The sequence below is a fragment of the Anas acuta genome, chromosome 16 (assembly GCF_963932015.1).
Source record: "Anas acuta chromosome 16, bAnaAcu1.1, whole genome shotgun sequence".
NCBI lineage: Eukaryota > Metazoa > Chordata > Aves > Anseriformes > Anatidae > Anas > Anas acuta.
The window spans coordinates 14,799,780-14,816,524 of record NC_088994.1 but is presented as its reverse complement, the minus strand read 5'-3'; the positions used below and the strand labels follow the sequence as shown (position 1 = coordinate 14,816,524).

The following is a 16,745-nucleotide window of genomic DNA, read 5'->3' as shown; positions in this document are numbered from 1 at the left end:
CCTCCCACAGCCCCAAACTATTAACCGGAGCCCGCCACTTCATCACAAGAGCTGCTTACAGAGCAGAGGGCTGCGCTCCGGCAACGAGCGTGAGAGCAGGCGTTAAAATAATAATTAAATTAAAAAAAAAAAAAAAAAAAAAAAGAGAAAGAGAAGCCTTTCTCCTTGCTGGTCGTACTGCAGCTCCAGCTGTGCTGGTCTGCCAGATGTGCCCGCAGGTGCGCGCCGGGGCTGCCGCCTGCAGCCGCGTCCCGCCCGCGCACCCACCCCAGCAGCCACCCCACCAGCCCGACCAGTTTCACTTTCAGAAATAGGAACTTGGCGGCGCCGGGCGCCCAGACGCACACGCGGCTCGGGACGAAGGCGGCGAGCTGCCGGCACGCGCGGGGACCCCAGGGCCGGCGGCATGAACCCCAGCGCGCCCCTTCCTCCGGCTTCCCAAAGGATATAGGATAAAGGAGAGCAGCGGCGGCGGCCGGGCACCGCGTGTCCCATCCCGTCCCGTGCCCTGGGGATGGAGCAGTTTGTCCGCAAGCGTTTGACCTTCTTGACATCCTTCTGGAACAAGCTGTGGCCCCGCTCCGGCCCGGATAGCTGCTCGCTGGGGTACTTTGGTTCCGATTCTGTTTCGCTGCACTCGGAGCCCAGCTCGGTTTCCTTCATCCCCAAGTCCTCTCTCTTTATCGCTTTATACGCTTTCACAGCCCGCAGTGCGGACGAACTGAGCATAAGCGCAGGGGACAAACTGCGTGTCCTCAGAGAAGAAGGGGACTATGTCTTAGCCCGGAGGCTGCTTGGGGAACCGGCCATGGGTTACGTCCCCGCCGCCTACGTGGCCAACCTCAGCCAGGGCTCCTCCGCTCACCGGCCGTAAGTACCCGGGGCTCGGACCCCGACGCGTGTCCGTGCCGGGTGGCTGGGTGGTTCCTTGGGGAAAGGCAGCAGGAGCACAAATTCCTCGTCCCTGGCTTTTACAGGGCTGCCGTGTGGAGGTTTTCCTGCTCCTGAGAAGGATATTAGTGGGGTGGGGGTGTTCAGCGCGTGGGGACAGAGATGCTGGTTCCCCTTTCCCGGTGCTAAACCCTGGGACCGGGTGGACCAGGAGATGTGCGCGGGGGTACCTGCGGTGCCCAAAGAGCGGGTCACCGCTTGCTCCAGCTCCTCTGCCTCTCTCCCTGCATTCCTGGGGAGGCAGCAAGGAGGGATGGAGCTGGGGAGGCTGCCAGGAGTTGTCTGAGCCCTGCTGGCTCCAAAAAGCCCGAAAACACAGGGAGAAGTGGTTCGGGTTGAGACCCACCGGGGAAGCCTGGAGCTTTTTAGGACCAAGCCGTGCCTGGGCTGTTCTTGTGCACCCAAAACCGGGGGCTCCCTCCCTGCTGCTGCCTCTCCCACCCGCACGGAGCTGGGTTAGCCTCCCAGCCCTCTCCCAGCTGGGGAAAACCTGGGCTTGTCCTCGCACGAGGCAGCCCGGTCCCGACACGCCAGGCAAAGCTCCCCGAGAGGCGGCTGCTCCCCTGCACGAGGTCCTGAGTGGCGCCGAGCGGTGGGGATGCAGGCGGAGGTCATCACCTTGCAGGCTCCCGCTGCCCCCAAAGCTTGGGGGTAAAGGAAAATAAGGCTGCAAAGCTCGCAGCCAGCAGGATATGAGAGACCCTCCCTCCCCACCCTGCCTGCGCTTTGGGGCGAATCGGTGAGATTTGGGACCACGCTGTTGAGAACTGGGGGGGGAGTTCAGCTCCGTGCTGCGTTCCCGTTGCACAGAGTGATTCGGCAGGCTGAAGCTGACCACGGGTCTGTGCCCACGGGTTTGGGGGTGTCTGCAGGACCCCATCCCGGGGACGGGGGTGAGGGCGATGCCGTGGGGCCGCTGAGCAGCCAGAGCGAGCCCTGGGCACACAGACTGCCCGGAGCCGCCGGTTGCAGCTGGGTGGTAATTTGTTGAGCTGCAGTAAACCCATCAGGTATAATTTCCTGCACGGCTTCCCAGACGCCGGGGATCCCGGCTAATGACGAAACCTCGGGCTTTGCACGTCCCGGCCGCGTGAGGCTGAACGAAGCTGCCTCTTTCCCCGGATCGCGTGCGTCACGAGGGCGTTGGGCCCGAGCTGCCAACCTGCCTTTTCTTGCCGGGGGATTTCGGGGCATGAAACGAGGGGGGAGGTCGGCTGGGTCCTCCCCTTCTTGGCTCCGTGCTGCTGCAGCCTGGAGAGGTCTGTGTGGGTTGAGACATGGGTTGGAGGGCTCTGAGAGCTCCTTGTGAGCTGCAGGTCAAGCGCTGAGGGGAGATCCTGCTCCCCTGGCAGGGCACGTGGGTGTAGCCCCCCAAAAAAGAGGCAGAAATGCCCAATTTTGCTGTTTTACGAGCTTGGAGGAAAGCTAACGCAGCCCACAGTCCTGCCTTGGTGCACGCAGAGGGTAAGCTGGAAATTCATTTTACTTGGAGAGGGGTGAAAGATGCCTTCTGCCGAGCATTAAAGCAAACAAAAACAACAACAAGGAAATGGTTTGAAGTTAGGAATTTGAGGAAATCGTGCCAAAATGCAACAAGCACCCATGAAAGCAAGGAAATGAAGCAGCCCCAGGCGCAGGCTGGCCACGGTGCACGAGGGCAGAGGCGTTTACAGGCTCTGTGCCACTCGGGAGGTGGCTGCCAGGAGGATGAGCAAGCCGGGGGGGGGGCTGCTCCCATCCCCTGGCTCAGCTGGGGCTGGGTGAGGGTGTTGGAGCCCTGGGGACTGCTGCAGCCTTGGCTGTGTGAACCCTGTGTGTGCATAACCCCGCTGCATCCCACCCCAGCCCCTGGTCCTGGGGGTCAGGGACCAGATCCCTGGCCCTGGGGGAGTCCCTAGCCCTTGGGGGGGGTCCCAACCTGGCTCTGACCGGCCTCTGCTCTCCCCCCAGCTGGTATTTCAGCAAGATCAGCCGCAGCGAGGCCGAGCAGCTCCTCCTCTCGCCTCCCAACCAGCACGGCTCCTTCCTCGTCCGGGACAGCGAGAGCAACAAGGGCGAGTACTCTCTCTCAGGTAATTTTGGGGCAATTACCCGGAGAAAATGAGCACAGGGAAAGGAGCCAGGCCGTTCCCAGGAGCAGCTCCCGGCTCGGCCAGCACGGGGGCAGAAAAATGTGGAAATGCGTTTAGGGTTTCTTGTTGAAAGGAGCTGGCTGCTTCCTAAAGGCAGGGGGAGCGCTCATGGGTGCAGGCGTGGGTTGCTGGATGGCCGTGGCGAAGGAAAGTGCCTCGCTCCTGCCCAGGGTACGAAAGCCACGAACAATTTACAGCGGTTTTAATGACAGTTTGGCAGCCCTAACTCCCAGAATTTCATTCCAGTGGCTTTTGTCATCCGGGGATTGTCTAAAAGCACGCTGCCACTCCGGGTTGCCAGGACCTGGGCAGGTTCAGCCCAGGCAGCGTCGTTCTCCTCTGCTCCTCTCCAAACCAAACATCTCCCCAAAATTCCTGGCAAGCCCCACGTCCCCACAGTCCCCACGCCGCGGCGTGCCTTCCGCAGGCACAGCCGCTTCTGATTCATCGACCTCGGTGAACTCAGGTGCTCTCTGAGCAGCTCGTTTGCATGGGGAATGAGTTCCTCTGCCAAAGCATCGCCTCCCCGGTCCAAAGCCACCCACAGCCAGGAGCCTGCTGAGCCAGGAGCTGGGGGAAGGACGAGGTGCAAACCCCCAGGGAGAGCTGGGTGGCTTTAGGGGGAATTCAAGAGGCTGGGAGTGGGAGCGGAGGGGTTCAGTGGGATGTACAGGAGCTGAGATTTCCCCCTCCTGGGCTCCCCGCAGTGCGCAACCACGCCAAAGTCAGCCATTTCCGAATCTGCAAGAGCCCCGGGGGCAGCCTGTACATCCAGAAGGGGCACCCCTTCCCCGACATGGAGGAGCTCCTCGCCTTCTACACCGAGAACTGGAAGGTCATCCAGAGCCCCTTGCTGCAGCCCTGCAGCCCCACGGTGCGTACCGGCTCCTGCCGCTGCCATCCGCCCCCTTCCCCAGATTTTTTTTCTCCTTTTGGCCGAGCTGGGTACATCTGGTGTTTTTTTTTTGCTGGCAGGTGCCTGGCAGGTGTGAATTATTTAGTTACTTTTTGCCTAGAAAGTTTCCAGGATGGGAAGAGAGGAAAGGAAAAAGGAAAGGGAAAGGGAAAAGGGAAAGAGAAAGGAAAAGGGAAAATGAAAGAGGAAGAGGAAAAGGAAAAATTAAAAAGAAAAAGGAAAAAGGAAAGGAAAAATGAAAAATAGAAATCCTATCCATTTGGGATTCGAGCTCTATTAAACTAAAACTTTAAGTACACCATTAACATAGCTGTCAGCTTCACATTTATTGGCCATGTTAAGGGTGGAGGTGTTGTTTCTGTGTATGTATAGCTGCTTTTTGGCTTTTTGTCCAGCCAAAATGCACATTTTTTTTTGAAATGTTTGCTCCATGACAAAGACTGGAAACCACGTTGCTACAAGCCCCTTTGATGCTGAGTCAGGAAATAGCTGCGCTTCCAAATTTTTTGAGAATATAATAAAAACATAAATACACTCCTAAATCCAACTGCGATACCAATCCCAAATTACCAGCTTACGTCCCGATTTGAAATACATTCACCGAGTGTGGCTTAGAAATAACAATTAAACATGGGAATAATTCACGAATGAGATAGAAAGGCGTCCGATAAAAGAAATGTTTCATGACCTGAAGTCTTGATCAGACATTGCACGCAACGATATTCATTTAGTCACTTTTATTTAGCGGTGGACAGAGAGAAAAGCCCCTTTGGGGGGTGATGAGGAGGATTCGAACACCTCAAATTCCTGATATTTACGCAGTCCCCGTGCACACCGTGCCCCCTGCAGCGGCTGCCCCGCGCTTTGTGCCCCCAGGGAGCCCTTGGCCACTATTGCACCATGCCCAGGGCACTGCCACCGGCACCGAGAGCCGGTGCTGGCTGTGCCACAGGTCCCAACGGGTCCGAGCGTGCCGTGCCCCTTCCGCAGACCCCCCCCGAGAGGGACGGCTGGGAGCGCCCACGTTGGGAATTCACCCTGCGGAGGAAGCTGGGCGAGGGCTACTTCGGAGAGGTGTGGGAAGGGCTGTGGAGGAACTCCGTGCCGGTGGCCATCAAGATCATCAAAGGTGCGTGGGGGAGAGGATGTCGGAGGTGGTCTATGGGGTCTTGGTCATTGACAGAGTGTTCAGCCCGTTGTGTTTCCGAGCTGGCAAGTAGCCACAGGTCTGTGGATCCAGCCAAGCGTGGGCTGCGCCTCTCCAAAATGGCTCAGTTCAGCGGGCTCGTGATAATTGATAACCCAAATTAAGCTAAGTAAAGTTTGTGATATGTCCCCATGGAAGAATTGTGCTGAAAATGGGATGCAAAGCCCCGTGGGAAACATCTCATGGGTGTTTGGATCGGAGGTGCTGGGTGGGCATCAGCCCTGAAAACAGGGGTGGAAAAGGTCCTCATCCCAAATTAGAGGTATCGAGCTCCCAATGTCTGGGTGATAAAGGGGTTCACGATGGCCATGCCGGCTTTCCCCCCGCAGCTGACATGAAGGCAGAGGACTTCACCAAGGAGATCCAAAACCTGAAGCGCTTGAGGCACGAGAAGCTGATCCAGCTGCACGCCGTCTGCTCGCTGGATGAGCCCGTCTACATCATAACCGAGCTGATGAGGAAAGGCAACCTCCACAGCTACCTCAACAGTGAGTGCTGCTGTGGGGAGCAGGCCTCTGGGCCAGAAGGGTGGCCCTACAAACCCGAGAGAGGACCCTAAGAGAGAACAAGCCCTGGTTTTGTCCTGCTGTCAGCCGTAACGCAGAGCAATCCTTAGGTGCTTGGTGGAGGAGGGCCTGGGTGACCCCAAGACTGAAGGACGCGGTCTGGTGTCATCCCTTTGGTGTCCCACCAGCACGCAGGAACCCCTCGGTTGGGTTTGGGCAATGCCAACCTCACTGGGAGTGGTTGGGTTGGATGGTTACCTCTGCTTAAATGGGACCTCAGATTCGAGGTTCTTCACATGCCCCTAGAACAACGGGTCCCATACTACAAGCACAGGGTCTCCTCCCAAACCAGAACACCTAAAACAGAAGATGCTAGATTGCCCCAAATGCCTGGGTCCTTTGGGTTAACAGGTCCTGAAGGGAAGTCCCTGGGCACCTCCCACCTGCTCAACATCGCCTGCCAGGTGGCGGATGGGATGAGGTACCTGGAGGAGAAGCACATTGTCCACCGGGACCTGGCGGCCAGAAACATCCTGGTGGGAGAGGAACTCACTTGCAAAATCGCCGATTTTGGGCTGGCCCGGCTCCTCAAGGTCAGTCAGTGGGATCTGCAGTGCCACCGAGCTGCCCCAGGCTGCAGCCAGCCCCCGCTGCCCCTTCCCAAACCCACAGCCCCAGCAAGACCCCAAAAGCAGTGGCTGCATTCTTAAGTCAGTCCCTCAAAACCCTTCTCCCTTTCCTTTCCAGGATGACATCTACTCCACCAGCAGCAGCACCAAAATCCCGGTGAAGTGGACGGCCCCAGAGGCAGCCAACTACCGCACCTACTCCCTCAAATCCGACGTCTGGTCCTACGGGATCCTCCTCTACGAAGTCTTCACCTACGGGCAGATCCCATACGAAGGTAGGGCTGGTGGGCCCCTCCAGCACCGCTCCATCTGCACTCTGAGAAGCTTTTCGGAGGTGGAAACACCTTCTGGGACATGATATTGGTCACTTTTGGGATTGCTTAGGGGATTTTCGGTGCACAACCCAGGGGGCTGGAGGGTGCTGTGGGCTGGATGATCCATCCCATGCTAAACCTGTGGCTGCTGCCATTTCGTGGCAGTGCTCCTTGACATCTCGGCCCGTTGCGGGTTGGGACACACCATCGGGATGTCCTCTGGTGATGAATGAGTGAGGGGAATCTTCTCCTTCCTTGCAGGAATGACGAACCAAGAAACCGTCCGGCAAATCACCAGGGGCTACCGCCTCCCCCGGCCCAGCTCCTGCCCCCCCGAGATCTACAGCATCATGCTGGAGTGCTGGAGCGGCAACACGGAGGAGCGGCCCACCTTCCTGGCGCTGCGGGAGAAGCTGGGCTTCATCTACAGGCGCCTGCTCAACTCCCTGTCCTGAGACCCCTTCCCACCACCCTTCCTGCAAAGCCCCCTCCACGCCAGCTCTTGCCGAGTGGCTCCTTCCTCCTCTCTTGCCCTCCAACAGGGCTCCGAGGAAGGCACATCCCCAAAAAAAACACACTGCCCATGGCCCCTCTCGGTGAGGAGGCAGGGAGGTGGCCAAGGGACGAGGCAACGAGGTGGGGAGGATTCGTTGCCGGAGCTTGGCCGTGTCTTGAGAAGCCCCGTGGCAGTGAAGGCATCACCCCAGGTTCACATCTCCGTTCAGCCAGTAGGGAGGGAGGTCCCTGCCGCTCCCCAGGCCCACATGAAGGTTTGCAGTTTGTGTCCAGTCGTGGCTCTGCTTGATTTTCTTGTAGCGTGTGTCCGGTGTATTTATCAATAAATGCGTGCGCATCCATCCATCCATCCATCCATCCACTCACCCACCCACCCACCCACCCTGTTTTGCTGCAGCACAGAGGCTTTAAACCCTTCAGCACAATTTCCTAGGGCTCCCCTACAACACCAGGGCACGGCGCCCACCACGCTCTGGTTGCCTGGGGCGAGCGGAGCTGGATGGGGACATTTTTTTGGGGGGTGAGGGGACTCTTCTGGCCTTTTGTCCAAAAATCAGTGCCTGATTACAAGTGGAGATGCTAGAAAAGAGATGGATCTAGACTGGGATTTCGAGTCACAGTTGTTGCTGTGCTCTGGGGGTGCACGGACACCCCCTGAGGAAAGTTGGCCATGGGGACACTTATTTTTCCATCACACCCATGGTACAAAGCTCCCATCACCTCCATCACCAAACCCCTGCTCACTGCCGGGGTGCAGCACCCCAGGAGCATCCGAACCCTCCTCCCCACTGGAACTGGGGGCAGGGTTTTTCCTTTTTCCCACCCTGTGCATGCTCCCTGGGGCCGGGCAGCAGTGAAAGGACTCCTTGAAAGGCAGCCCTGGGAGCACTGCCAAGGTGCCTGCTGCACGCAGCATCCCCCGGGGCTGGGGGGCAGGTGGTGGGTGAAAGGCAGCCCCGCACAGCTGGGGTTGTGTGGGTTGAGATTTCCCCCTCCTGAGCCCGTTTTGCCTGATTGCAGGAGGGGTGGTGGTTGCTGGGACTGAGCTGCTGGTGAGGTTGGAGTGTATAAAGTTAATAAAGTGCAGGCAGCGCTCTCCTCGTCCGAAAAGCAGCTGTGCTGTGTGAAATAGCAGGAAAGGAGCTGGTGGGAAGCCCTGCGGATGAGGGGCCTGGGAAGGGGAGGTGGGAACGTGGTCTAGGTGTGCCGTGCTGGGGTCTGGCCACGTTTCCTTTGAAGCCCCCGGGAGCTGCGGTGCTCCTGAGATGAATCCGTGTCCTGGGAAAGCCGCAGCTATGGGCTGGACTGATCCCACCTGGATCAATCCAGTCGGATTTGCCACGGTGGAATGGTTTCAAGAAACAACTTCCATCCTGCAAAGCGTTTTGCAGCTTTATCCAATGCCTCCGTGCTGTCCTGGTCTGATGAGAAACCAAAGAGCGAAGCCGTGTCTGGCAGGTGGGGGTTCGCTGCATGCCGGGAAGGGGCTGGGAGGAGCACGGCACCAGGAGAAGCAAACGTGCAGGTCTCGCTGCCACGAGGTGGTGCTAAAAATGAAATAAATGAAATTAAATTAAATAAGTGGGTGTGCATGGGGCTGTGGGATCTCCTGCATGCGCCCTCTGTGCTCTCAGCCTGGGCAGGGTGCCGCAGCTCCCTCCAGGACTGGAGACGTGGTGGGGCACCAGGCTGTTCCCAAAATCTGGCCGGAGCTGCCCAGACCTTTCTGGAGCTCCCCGAGGTGGGAATTGCAAGCGGTGCTGTCGCAGGCACCCTCCTGCTCTGGTTTCAGCCCGGTGCGTGCCCTGGTGATGGATTCAAGTTGGCCGAGTGGCATTTGAAAGCAGTGCCAGGCTAATGCAGTGCATTTCGGCTGTGTCGTTTGTTCCTATTTTTAACGTCCCACGTCGGCCTTTGTGGAGGGTGAGGGGGAAGCAAAGCTTCTGGAGAGGAAAAAAAAATAAAATAAAATAAAAAAATAAATTCCAAAGCAGCAAAAGCAGGAAATGAAAGCGAGTATTTCTCATGCTGGGCTGCTGCAAGAGCTCTGACAACAGAGGGGTGGCACGAGGGCAGCTGCAAGGACCAAGGGCGAGCAGAAAGCACGAGCTATTTTTGCCCAAATATGTGGGTTAATCAACAGCCAAAACGCTGCATGAGGCAGAACAGAATAGGGGATGCCTGTCCCTGGTGGGGTGCTCGTGGGGTGTAGCAGAGAAACCCCTTGGCTTTTCTCTCTCGAGGCACCCAGGGACTCTCCTGCTGTCCTGGGTAGGTGCAAAAAGCATCAGAGGGGGTGTGGGGGTCCTGAGCTGCCATTCCCAATTAATGATATTGCTGGTGCTGGTATCTGTGCCCTCTGGCATGACCCTGCCTGGTCCTGGCAAAAACAATCCTCCTCTCCTTGGGTCACTCTCAGCATCTCCAGGTGCAAAACCAGAAAGCTGCATGTGGGCACGGGGCTGCTCCAAGCTCTTCTGAGAGGTTTGGCTTTGTTATTAGTGGTGGGAAGAGAATAGAAAGTTCAGTCGGAAGGGATTTTCATGAATCACCTAGTGCAACTGCCTATTTCAGGGCCGACCAGAAGTTAATGCGTATTTGTTGAGGACATTATAATAATTATTATAAAGCAGTGTGTGATGCTGCCTCGTTCAACCCAAGCTGAAACGGGTTTTTCAAAAGAAAACTGCAAAAACTTTGATTTCCCTGATACCTGGCCCCAGATACAGCATGAGGCTGGTGCTGTGGCTGCAGCTCCCAACCCGAGCAGCCTCGCAGCAGGAGAGAGCTCAGCCTGGAGAGGGGCCCCTGGGTGATTTGGGGAGGGCTCGGAGGTGCTGGCCGGGCTCCAGCTTGCTCAGGCGAAATTTCCCTGTGAGGTTACGCAGGGACGGGGCTCGTGGCCTCGCTGTGCTGGGGCTGCTGCCAAGCGAAGCGAGAAGCCCTGCCCTAAAGCACTTGTCAGTAAAACGCAGCAAAGGTGGGCCAAAATCAGAGATTTGGTCCCCTCTGTGGATTTTTTTTGTTTGGTCTCTTACGTGGAGAAACTTCAAATGGAGATGAGGTGGCCACACAGGGAGGGTCCAGGCAGCCAGGACACACTGCAGCACCCAAAATAGGGATGGGAGAGCCTGGAACCAGCTGCTGGCATCACCTAGAGCTGGGTGAAGCCGGGCAGAGGTCCAGCTGCAGCCCAGGGACAGCAGGATTGGTGCCTTTGCTTTGCCACGGCCTCCCTTGGGGAAGGGGCACTTGGTCTGGATTTTGGTGTCACGAGACAAACAAGCAAATAGTGATATTGATTTGACTGCTGCATGTCCACACTTCAATCTGCAGGTCATTAAAAGAAAAAATACTTTATTTTCAAACTATTAGGCTTCTCCAGGGAACTAAGAGGAGATACAACCCAGTGTTCCCCATCCCAGGGGTGAGCAGCAGATACTGGGTTGCACCCCAGCAGCCACCAGCACACCTCGACTTGCCTTGCTCAAAAAGGACCCCCCCCCACCTCCCACCCCCTCTATTTTCCTGTGCTTTGAGATGTTTAAAAGCTGTTGTGCTTCTTGTAGTGGGCAGCCACATGTCTTTAACAGAGCCCAGTCCTGACAGCCGTGGCTTGCTGCGGGCTGGCAGTGCCCCTGGTGCCCCCACAGCACCGACACAGAGCAGGGCAGCTGCCTCTCCCTGGCCTGAAAAAACTGCTCTGATAGCAGCAAACGGGGCACAAAGCTTTGCCTTTTGCCCCCTGGGATGCTGGGGCACAAAGTTACCAGACCTCGTGCTGGGACCAGGCTCAACCCTGGCCACTTGCTCCCACCCCACGCACAGCAGGCACCAGCACAGAGGGAAAAAAGGCTCGGGGGAGGCTGCACGGAGCCAGATGCTGCTCACACGCAGGGTACACACGCAGTGAGTCACGCTGGCACAACCACAGCTGGCTCGGAGCTGCTCAACCCCTGCAAAAATCCCTCCCCGTGTTACCCAGCTGGAAACGCCGTGGTTGGAGGTTGCGCTGCTTCCTCCACCCCATCTCCATCCCCAACCTGGCAGGACTCCCATCCCCGGCGAAAAACAACAAAAACAACCCACAGAGTTTTTTTTTTTAAAAGGCTGCTCGAGTTTATTAGTTACCATTGAACGAGTACAAAGTACAGAATCGTGTCGCTGAGTCTGCGCAGAAAGGTGTAGTTGCGTTAAGAAATAGTAAAAAAAGCTGGTGTAGAAAGTGCTGGGGGGCTGCTGCTTGATTTTTATCCCCCTGCAGTGCTTCCATCTCCGAGCAGCCTGCCTCCTCGAGGGGCTGTGCCCGCTGGCATGCTCAGGATGAGGGCCCGAGGCCGGGCTCGCTGGTGTGCCGCCTCCGTCCTGCTCCTGGCACCAGCGCGCACGCCAGCTGCCCCGATGGCACCTGCAGTGCTCCCAAGCTGCAGGACAAAGCAAAAAAAAAAAATTAAAAAAGGTGCCAGGCCAATGCCAGGGTGTTTTTGTCACCCTGTGTTTATTTCCATAGCCCAGGAGCTGGTGTGCTGGGTACAAAGACCCAAGGGATGTCGTCCATCGGGTCAGGATGCACTTTGGGGATGTCCCCAGCTGCCCCAGGTGGCTCTGTCCCCGCTCATCTCATCCCAGTGCCACGCTGGAGGAACGTGCTCACCTCTCTGGGGACTCCGACACGGTTGTCATGGCCGGAGGATTCGTCTTCCCAAAGAAGAAGCTGGCCCACCACTGGCCGGGGTCAGATTTAGGAAGCCCTGGGGGAACAGCACAGTCAGTGCACCCCAGGCAGCCCCACCACCGCCCCGCTCTCACCCCGGAGAGGCTGGGTTTTGCCTCCCAGGAGATTTGCACAGCTCCATGCTTCCCCCAAAGAGATTTCCAAGCGTGGGATGTTCTTGCTGGGACCTTTAGGGGATGCCCATGCAACCAGCCATGACCATGCACGTACCCGGGTGGTGCGGGATGACCTCCCCGTAGTCTGAGCCGCTGCAGGAGCTGTTGCTGGATGTGGAGCTCAGGCGCCCTGCAGAAAACCCAAAGCCAGCCATCAGCACTGACCCTTGGCACCATGAGACCCAGCGCCACAGCTCGGGCTTGCCGCTGGCTCCGTCTCGCTTCGGTGCTCACCCAGTTTTAGTGCCAAGCCAGTAAAAACCGGTAGGAAGGAATTACTGCAGAGATTACATGCTGGCCAACAGCAGGTAGCAGAAAAGCACGTAAAACCCGTGTAGGAAACCACTTCCATCCCCAAGGACATTTCTGAGTGGCTTTGCATTGTATGCAGCACTTGGAAGCCTTTACGGGTGTCTTAGGGCCAAGAGGATGCAGATTTCTGCACATAATCCGTGCAGTTTTAGCCTGACTGCTATAAACCTGTTACCAGTTTCAGCTCCAGGGAAATATTTCAATCCCCTCTGGTTTAGGCAGTCCCTCAAACCAGAAAGTTGCCCCCCTAGGAGAGGCACCAGGAGCTGCTATTGCCCAGGTTGAGCAATTTTCACAGCAATGGTGCATGGGGCGTTTAAATCCAGCCCCTTCCCCATGAAGTTAACAGCAAGGAAAGGGGGGGCTCCAGCTGGAACGGGCTGCTGGGCACCCCATTTCTTACACCAAGGAGCTCTCGGGGGGCTCCCACTGAGACCCCAGCACCCCCCCTCCAGGCTCTTACTTCTGCGGTAGTTGTGCGTGGCCATGAGCGAGCCGCTGGATGGGATCGATGCCATGGTGCTTGGTCTTGGGTGCTGCACGGACCTGAAAGCTGCAGGAAAAAGGGTGGCTGTCACCGCGGAGGGACCTGCTGCAGCCCCCACCCTGCCTGGGACAGCACCCAAAAAGCTGCAGGGGGTTAAATCGGGCAATTTGGTGACTGCTCCGGGGATCTGACAGCACGGTGACCCTATATGGGTTATGGGGGCTGTTGCACACCCCTGTGTGTGCCCGATCCTGCATGCGAAGCCAAAATCCTTCAACCATCTGCGTGCACAGCCCCTGTGTGCCCCCCCCCCCCCAGCCCCTGCTGGATGTTCTGCCTCTCTGCACAAAGTTTCTTTGGTGGTGTCAGCGTTTGGGAGTTACAAACCTCGGAGCTGAAAGCCCAGGCAGGTTTTGCTGGGGGGCATGGGTGGCCCCCCCCAAACACACAGGGCTGATCCCTGGGGGAAACTGAGGCACGGGGCTGGCAGGGCTGCCCCATGCGTGTCACCCCGAGGGGACTCGCAGCTGCTGCAATCGGGGTGCTCAGCCCCGATCCCAAACCAGGACCCCCCCGAGCACCCCCCCCAAATTCCCCAAATCCCCACGGGCTGCCCCATTTCCCCACCAACCCCCCCCTACTCCAACGAGCCACCCTTGATGCCAGGTGCCCCCCAAGCCCCTGAAGACCCCCAAACCCCCCCGATTTTCCCCCCCGAGCCCCCTATTAGCACCCCTCATTGCCCACCGCCCCCTCCCGGATCGCCTGCAGCGCCGAGCACCCCCCCGGCCGCGGCGCACCTGGGCGGGCGGGCGCTAGGACCCTGCGGGGAGCCCGGCGGGCGGCGCTAGGACCCTGCGGGGCCGCTCGGAGGCGGCGGCGCCGCCCGAGGAGCGCAGCGAGCGCGTCCGCTCCGCACGGCCTCAGCCGCGGCGCTGCCGGCCCCGCCCCCAGGCCCGCCCTTATATACCCTCTGGCCACGCCCCCGAGCCTCGCCGCCAATGAGACTGCGGGGAAAGAGGGAGGGCACGCCCACTGGCCTCGGTAGCCCCGCCCCCTTGAGCTGGCCACGCCCCCTGGCCGGGCCGGGCTGGGGGCTCCCGGCAGCGGCCGCGTTTGGGGTTTGGGGCGAAAAGGTTTAAAAAAAATAGAGGTTTTAAATATTGCGGGCGGTGAGACCTTTGGGTTGTCAAAAGCTGCAGGAAAAAAATCAGAAAATGCAGAAAAAAATTCAAAAAATGCAGAAAAAAATTCAGAAAATGCAGAAAAAAATAAAAAATGCAGGAAAAAATCAAAAAATGCAGAAGAATAAAAAATGCAGAATAAAAAAAAAACAACAAAAATGCAGAAAAAAATCAAAAAATGCAGAAAAAGATTAAAAATGCAGAAAAAAATAAAAAATGCGGAATAAAAAAACAACAAAAATGCCGAAAAAATAAAAAAATGCAGAAAAAAATGCAGAAAAAAAATCAAAAAATGCAGAAAAAAATCCACCAAAACACACTAAAAGTGACTAAATGCATAAAATATGCAGGGAAAAGAAAATGTTACAGCAAGTCAGTGGGATGGAAACGTGGTTGGGAACATGGGAAAGCCAAATCAGCACCAAAGGGGTGCAAAAACCCTGCATGATGTCGTCAGGGGCAGCTCTGGGTCATCTTTTAATCATTTCATCATCTTTTTTTTCATCATTTTTGGGCAGTTTGGAGGCAGAGGGAGCCCATTGCCCAGCCCCGAGTGGTTCCTGCACAAACTCTGCCGGCAGTGGGGTTTCACCCCCACCGGCCCATCGTTTTGGTGATAAATCCGGGGTTATTTGGCTGTGCATTGTGCTGACTTGGTGCTTTCCGGGCAGTGAGTTTGCCAAAGGCCGCGATGGACTTTGAATATACAAACACGAGCAGGCAGCGCTCACAGCCTCGTGGCTGGTTTCGTGCCCAGCATTAGGATTTGTTTTTCTGCCTCGTGCTCTGGCAGAGGTTTGGTTTCAGGGACCCCCGGGCTGGGTGTTTTGCTCCAACCCCCTGGCTGCAAAGCACAGAGGGGAACGGTCTCAGGAGATTTATTCAGCCTAGGAGAGGAAAGATTTGGGTGCTTCAGAGCCAAAAAGTCACTTTTATTTTAGTGAAGCCTGGCATTTCTCAGGTTCCTCCCCAAATCCTTCCTGACAGATGCATCTCTGTATCCTGTGCCCCTCTGACAACGTACAGAGCAATAAAAATCTGCCTAAAAATATACATAATATAAAAAATATGATATAAAAACACACAGAAAATATTCTGTAATGGACTATATTCTCCCCAGGGAGGACGGATGGCTTCGTATCCCATTGAGCCCGAGTGGGCTAATTGCTTTAATTAATGACAGAGCAGAGATGCACAAACACTTCCCATTCCCTTTGTGCTCCGACACCACTTCCACCCCCGTTTGGGGCTGCTTTTTAGAGGATTTGCTCATAAAACATCCGCGGGGCCACGACAGGCGCCTGGAGCAGTCGGGGCTGGGAGTGATGGAGCAGGGGACGAGGATCCAGGCGGGTTTCCCAGAACCAAGCCCGTGCTGGGTGCGCTGAGAGGAAGACAAATTTCATTTGTATCGATCGAGGATCAATCATTTTAAAAGCAAGCAGATGACAAGGTTTGGACAGATTTTTTTCTTTTTTGATTTTCCACTAAAATCGAAGCCAAAACCAAAGCCTCCGACTGCGTCTCTCCTTGCAGTTTGCTTTGGGGCATGTTTGGTTTGTTCCCACCCATTTTTTATTATTTTATTTTGTAAAAAATCTGGGTTTTGGGGCTCTAGCTCCACGTTATGACTGGCAACTGGGTTTTGTTGTCTGTAGGTTTTGGCAGCCTTTCATGTCACCCTGTGCTCAGCAGAAACATCTGGAAGGCAGCAAAGGCTTTCGGAGGCATCCAAAAGCTTTCGGAGCTGCTGGCATCCATCCACGCTCGCAGACGGGGACCTTGGGGCACCCCAACGAGGGGACAGCGAGTTTTAATGCTGCTGCCAGACCTGGGGGCTGGGACACCCTGGTGGATTTGGGAATTCACCCGGTGGCGACAAGCCCAGCAGCCCCTTTCCACCATCCCACCCTGCATCAGGCAGCGACCAGAGCCATCTGTAGGGCTCCTGATGCTGCCCACCGAGGATTTTTGCCCTATTTTTATTCCAGCTACAGCCCAGGGGGCAGGCACGACCCATGCATGGGCTGTGCCCATCTCTCTCATCCTGCCCTGCGTTTTTCCCGGCTGCTTTGCTCCAAGTGCAGGATTTGGGCAGCTGCTGCCACCTAGGGATAAAAACCACCCGCGATGTCCCCAGGACCCTGTGCCCATCTCCCTGTGCCCACCCACGCGTGTTGGAAGCTGGACGAGGGGGAGATGTGAGAAAGGAATTGCTCCAAGCTGGTGTTTGGTCAGCAAAAACCGGGCAAATGGGAAAAATCCTCTTGAAGAAACCAGCAGTGGTGCTGAGCAGGACCTGAATTTCTGCAGAAAACTCTCCGAGCAGCATCCCCTTTGTGGGGCTGAGGGAAAATTTCACTGCCATTCAGTGAAAAACAAGCATATGGGAAAAAAAATCACTGCTAAATACACTTCATTGGGCTTCGAGGGGGGTGGCTCAGCAATGAATTTGCTCGTTGAGTTTTCTGAGCCTTATTTCTCCCTCTGGATGCACCCAAAACCTCCGCTGTTAGCTGGCCACCCCCGTTAGCAGCCCTTCACCAGCAGATACGGGCAGCCCGGGCTGTTTTCATTCAGCGGCTGTGGTTTTAATAAGAAAAGCTGTCCCCGGGATTAACTCAGGCTTTTCCTAACTCGGAGATGTGCCCGGCTGCCAAAACAAATACATCAATCTGCTGCGGCTCGGTGTGGCCCCAGA

At 56.5% G+C, this 16,745-nt stretch overlaps 2 protein-coding genes across 3 annotated transcripts; one reads left to right on the top strand and one right to left on the bottom strand.

Moving 5' to 3' along the window:
- The first annotated feature begins 137 nt into the window (after window positions 1-137).
- LOC137865516 (tyrosine-protein kinase Srms-like) lies at window positions 138-7,516 on the top strand. 2 transcript variants are annotated; one of them, XM_068700630.1, is made up of 9 exons: window positions 143-606; window positions 705-870; window positions 2,902-3,023; window positions 3,791-3,957; window positions 4,990-5,128; window positions 5,536-5,694; window positions 6,124-6,305; window positions 6,460-6,616; window positions 6,917-7,516. In XM_068700630.1, the coding sequence occupies exons 2-9, from the start codon at window positions 809-811 to the stop codon at window positions 7,108-7,110; spliced, it is 1,182 nt and encodes a 393-aa protein (XP_068556731.1). In that variant the 5' UTR covers window positions 143-606; window positions 705-808; the 3' UTR covers window positions 7,111-7,516. The 2 variants fall into 2 exon arrangements, with proteins under 2 accessions (XP_068556730.1, XP_068556731.1); XM_068700629.1 differs by having other exon boundaries at window positions 138-870.
- A 3,748-nt stretch (window positions 7,517-11,264) lies between these two features.
- Window positions 11,265-13,820, bottom strand: PPDPF (pancreatic progenitor cell differentiation and proliferation factor). Its single transcript, XM_068700535.1, has 5 exons — window positions 13,661-13,820; window positions 12,837-12,926; window positions 12,117-12,191; window positions 11,826-11,922; window positions 11,265-11,595 (listed from the first exon to the last, which is right to left on the bottom strand). The coding sequence occupies exons 2-5, from the start codon at window positions 12,889-12,891 to the stop codon at window positions 11,490-11,492; spliced, it is 333 nt and encodes a 110-aa protein (XP_068556636.1). The 5' UTR covers window positions 12,892-12,926; window positions 13,661-13,820; the 3' UTR covers window positions 11,265-11,489.
- Window positions 13,821-16,745: the final 2,925 nt, after the last annotated feature.

Coding starts and splice junctions, on each gene's coding strand:
- LOC137865516 (XM_068700629.1), top strand. CDS start 515: ATGGAGCAGTTTGTCCGCAAGCGTTTGACCTTCTTGACATCCTTCTGG. Junction 6,306..6,459: donor GGCTGGCCCGGCTCCTCAAG/GTCAGTCAGTGG, acceptor TTTCCTTTCCAG/GATGACATCTACTCCACCAG. Junction 6,617..6,916: donor CGGGCAGATCCCATACGAAG/GTAGGGCTGGTG, acceptor CCTTCCTTGCAG/GAATGACGAACCAAGAAACC.
- PPDPF (XM_068700535.1), bottom strand. CDS start 12,891: ATGGCATCGATCCCATCCAGCGGCTCGCTCATGGCCACGCACAACTAC. Junction 12,192..12,836: donor CACGCACAACTACCGCAGAA/GTAAGAGCCTGG, acceptor GGTTTTCTGCAG/GGCGCCTGAGCTCCACATCC. Junction 11,596..11,825: donor GTGTCGGAGTCCCCAGAGAG/GTGAGCACGTTC, acceptor TTTGTCCTGCAG/CTTGGGAGCACTGCAGGTGC.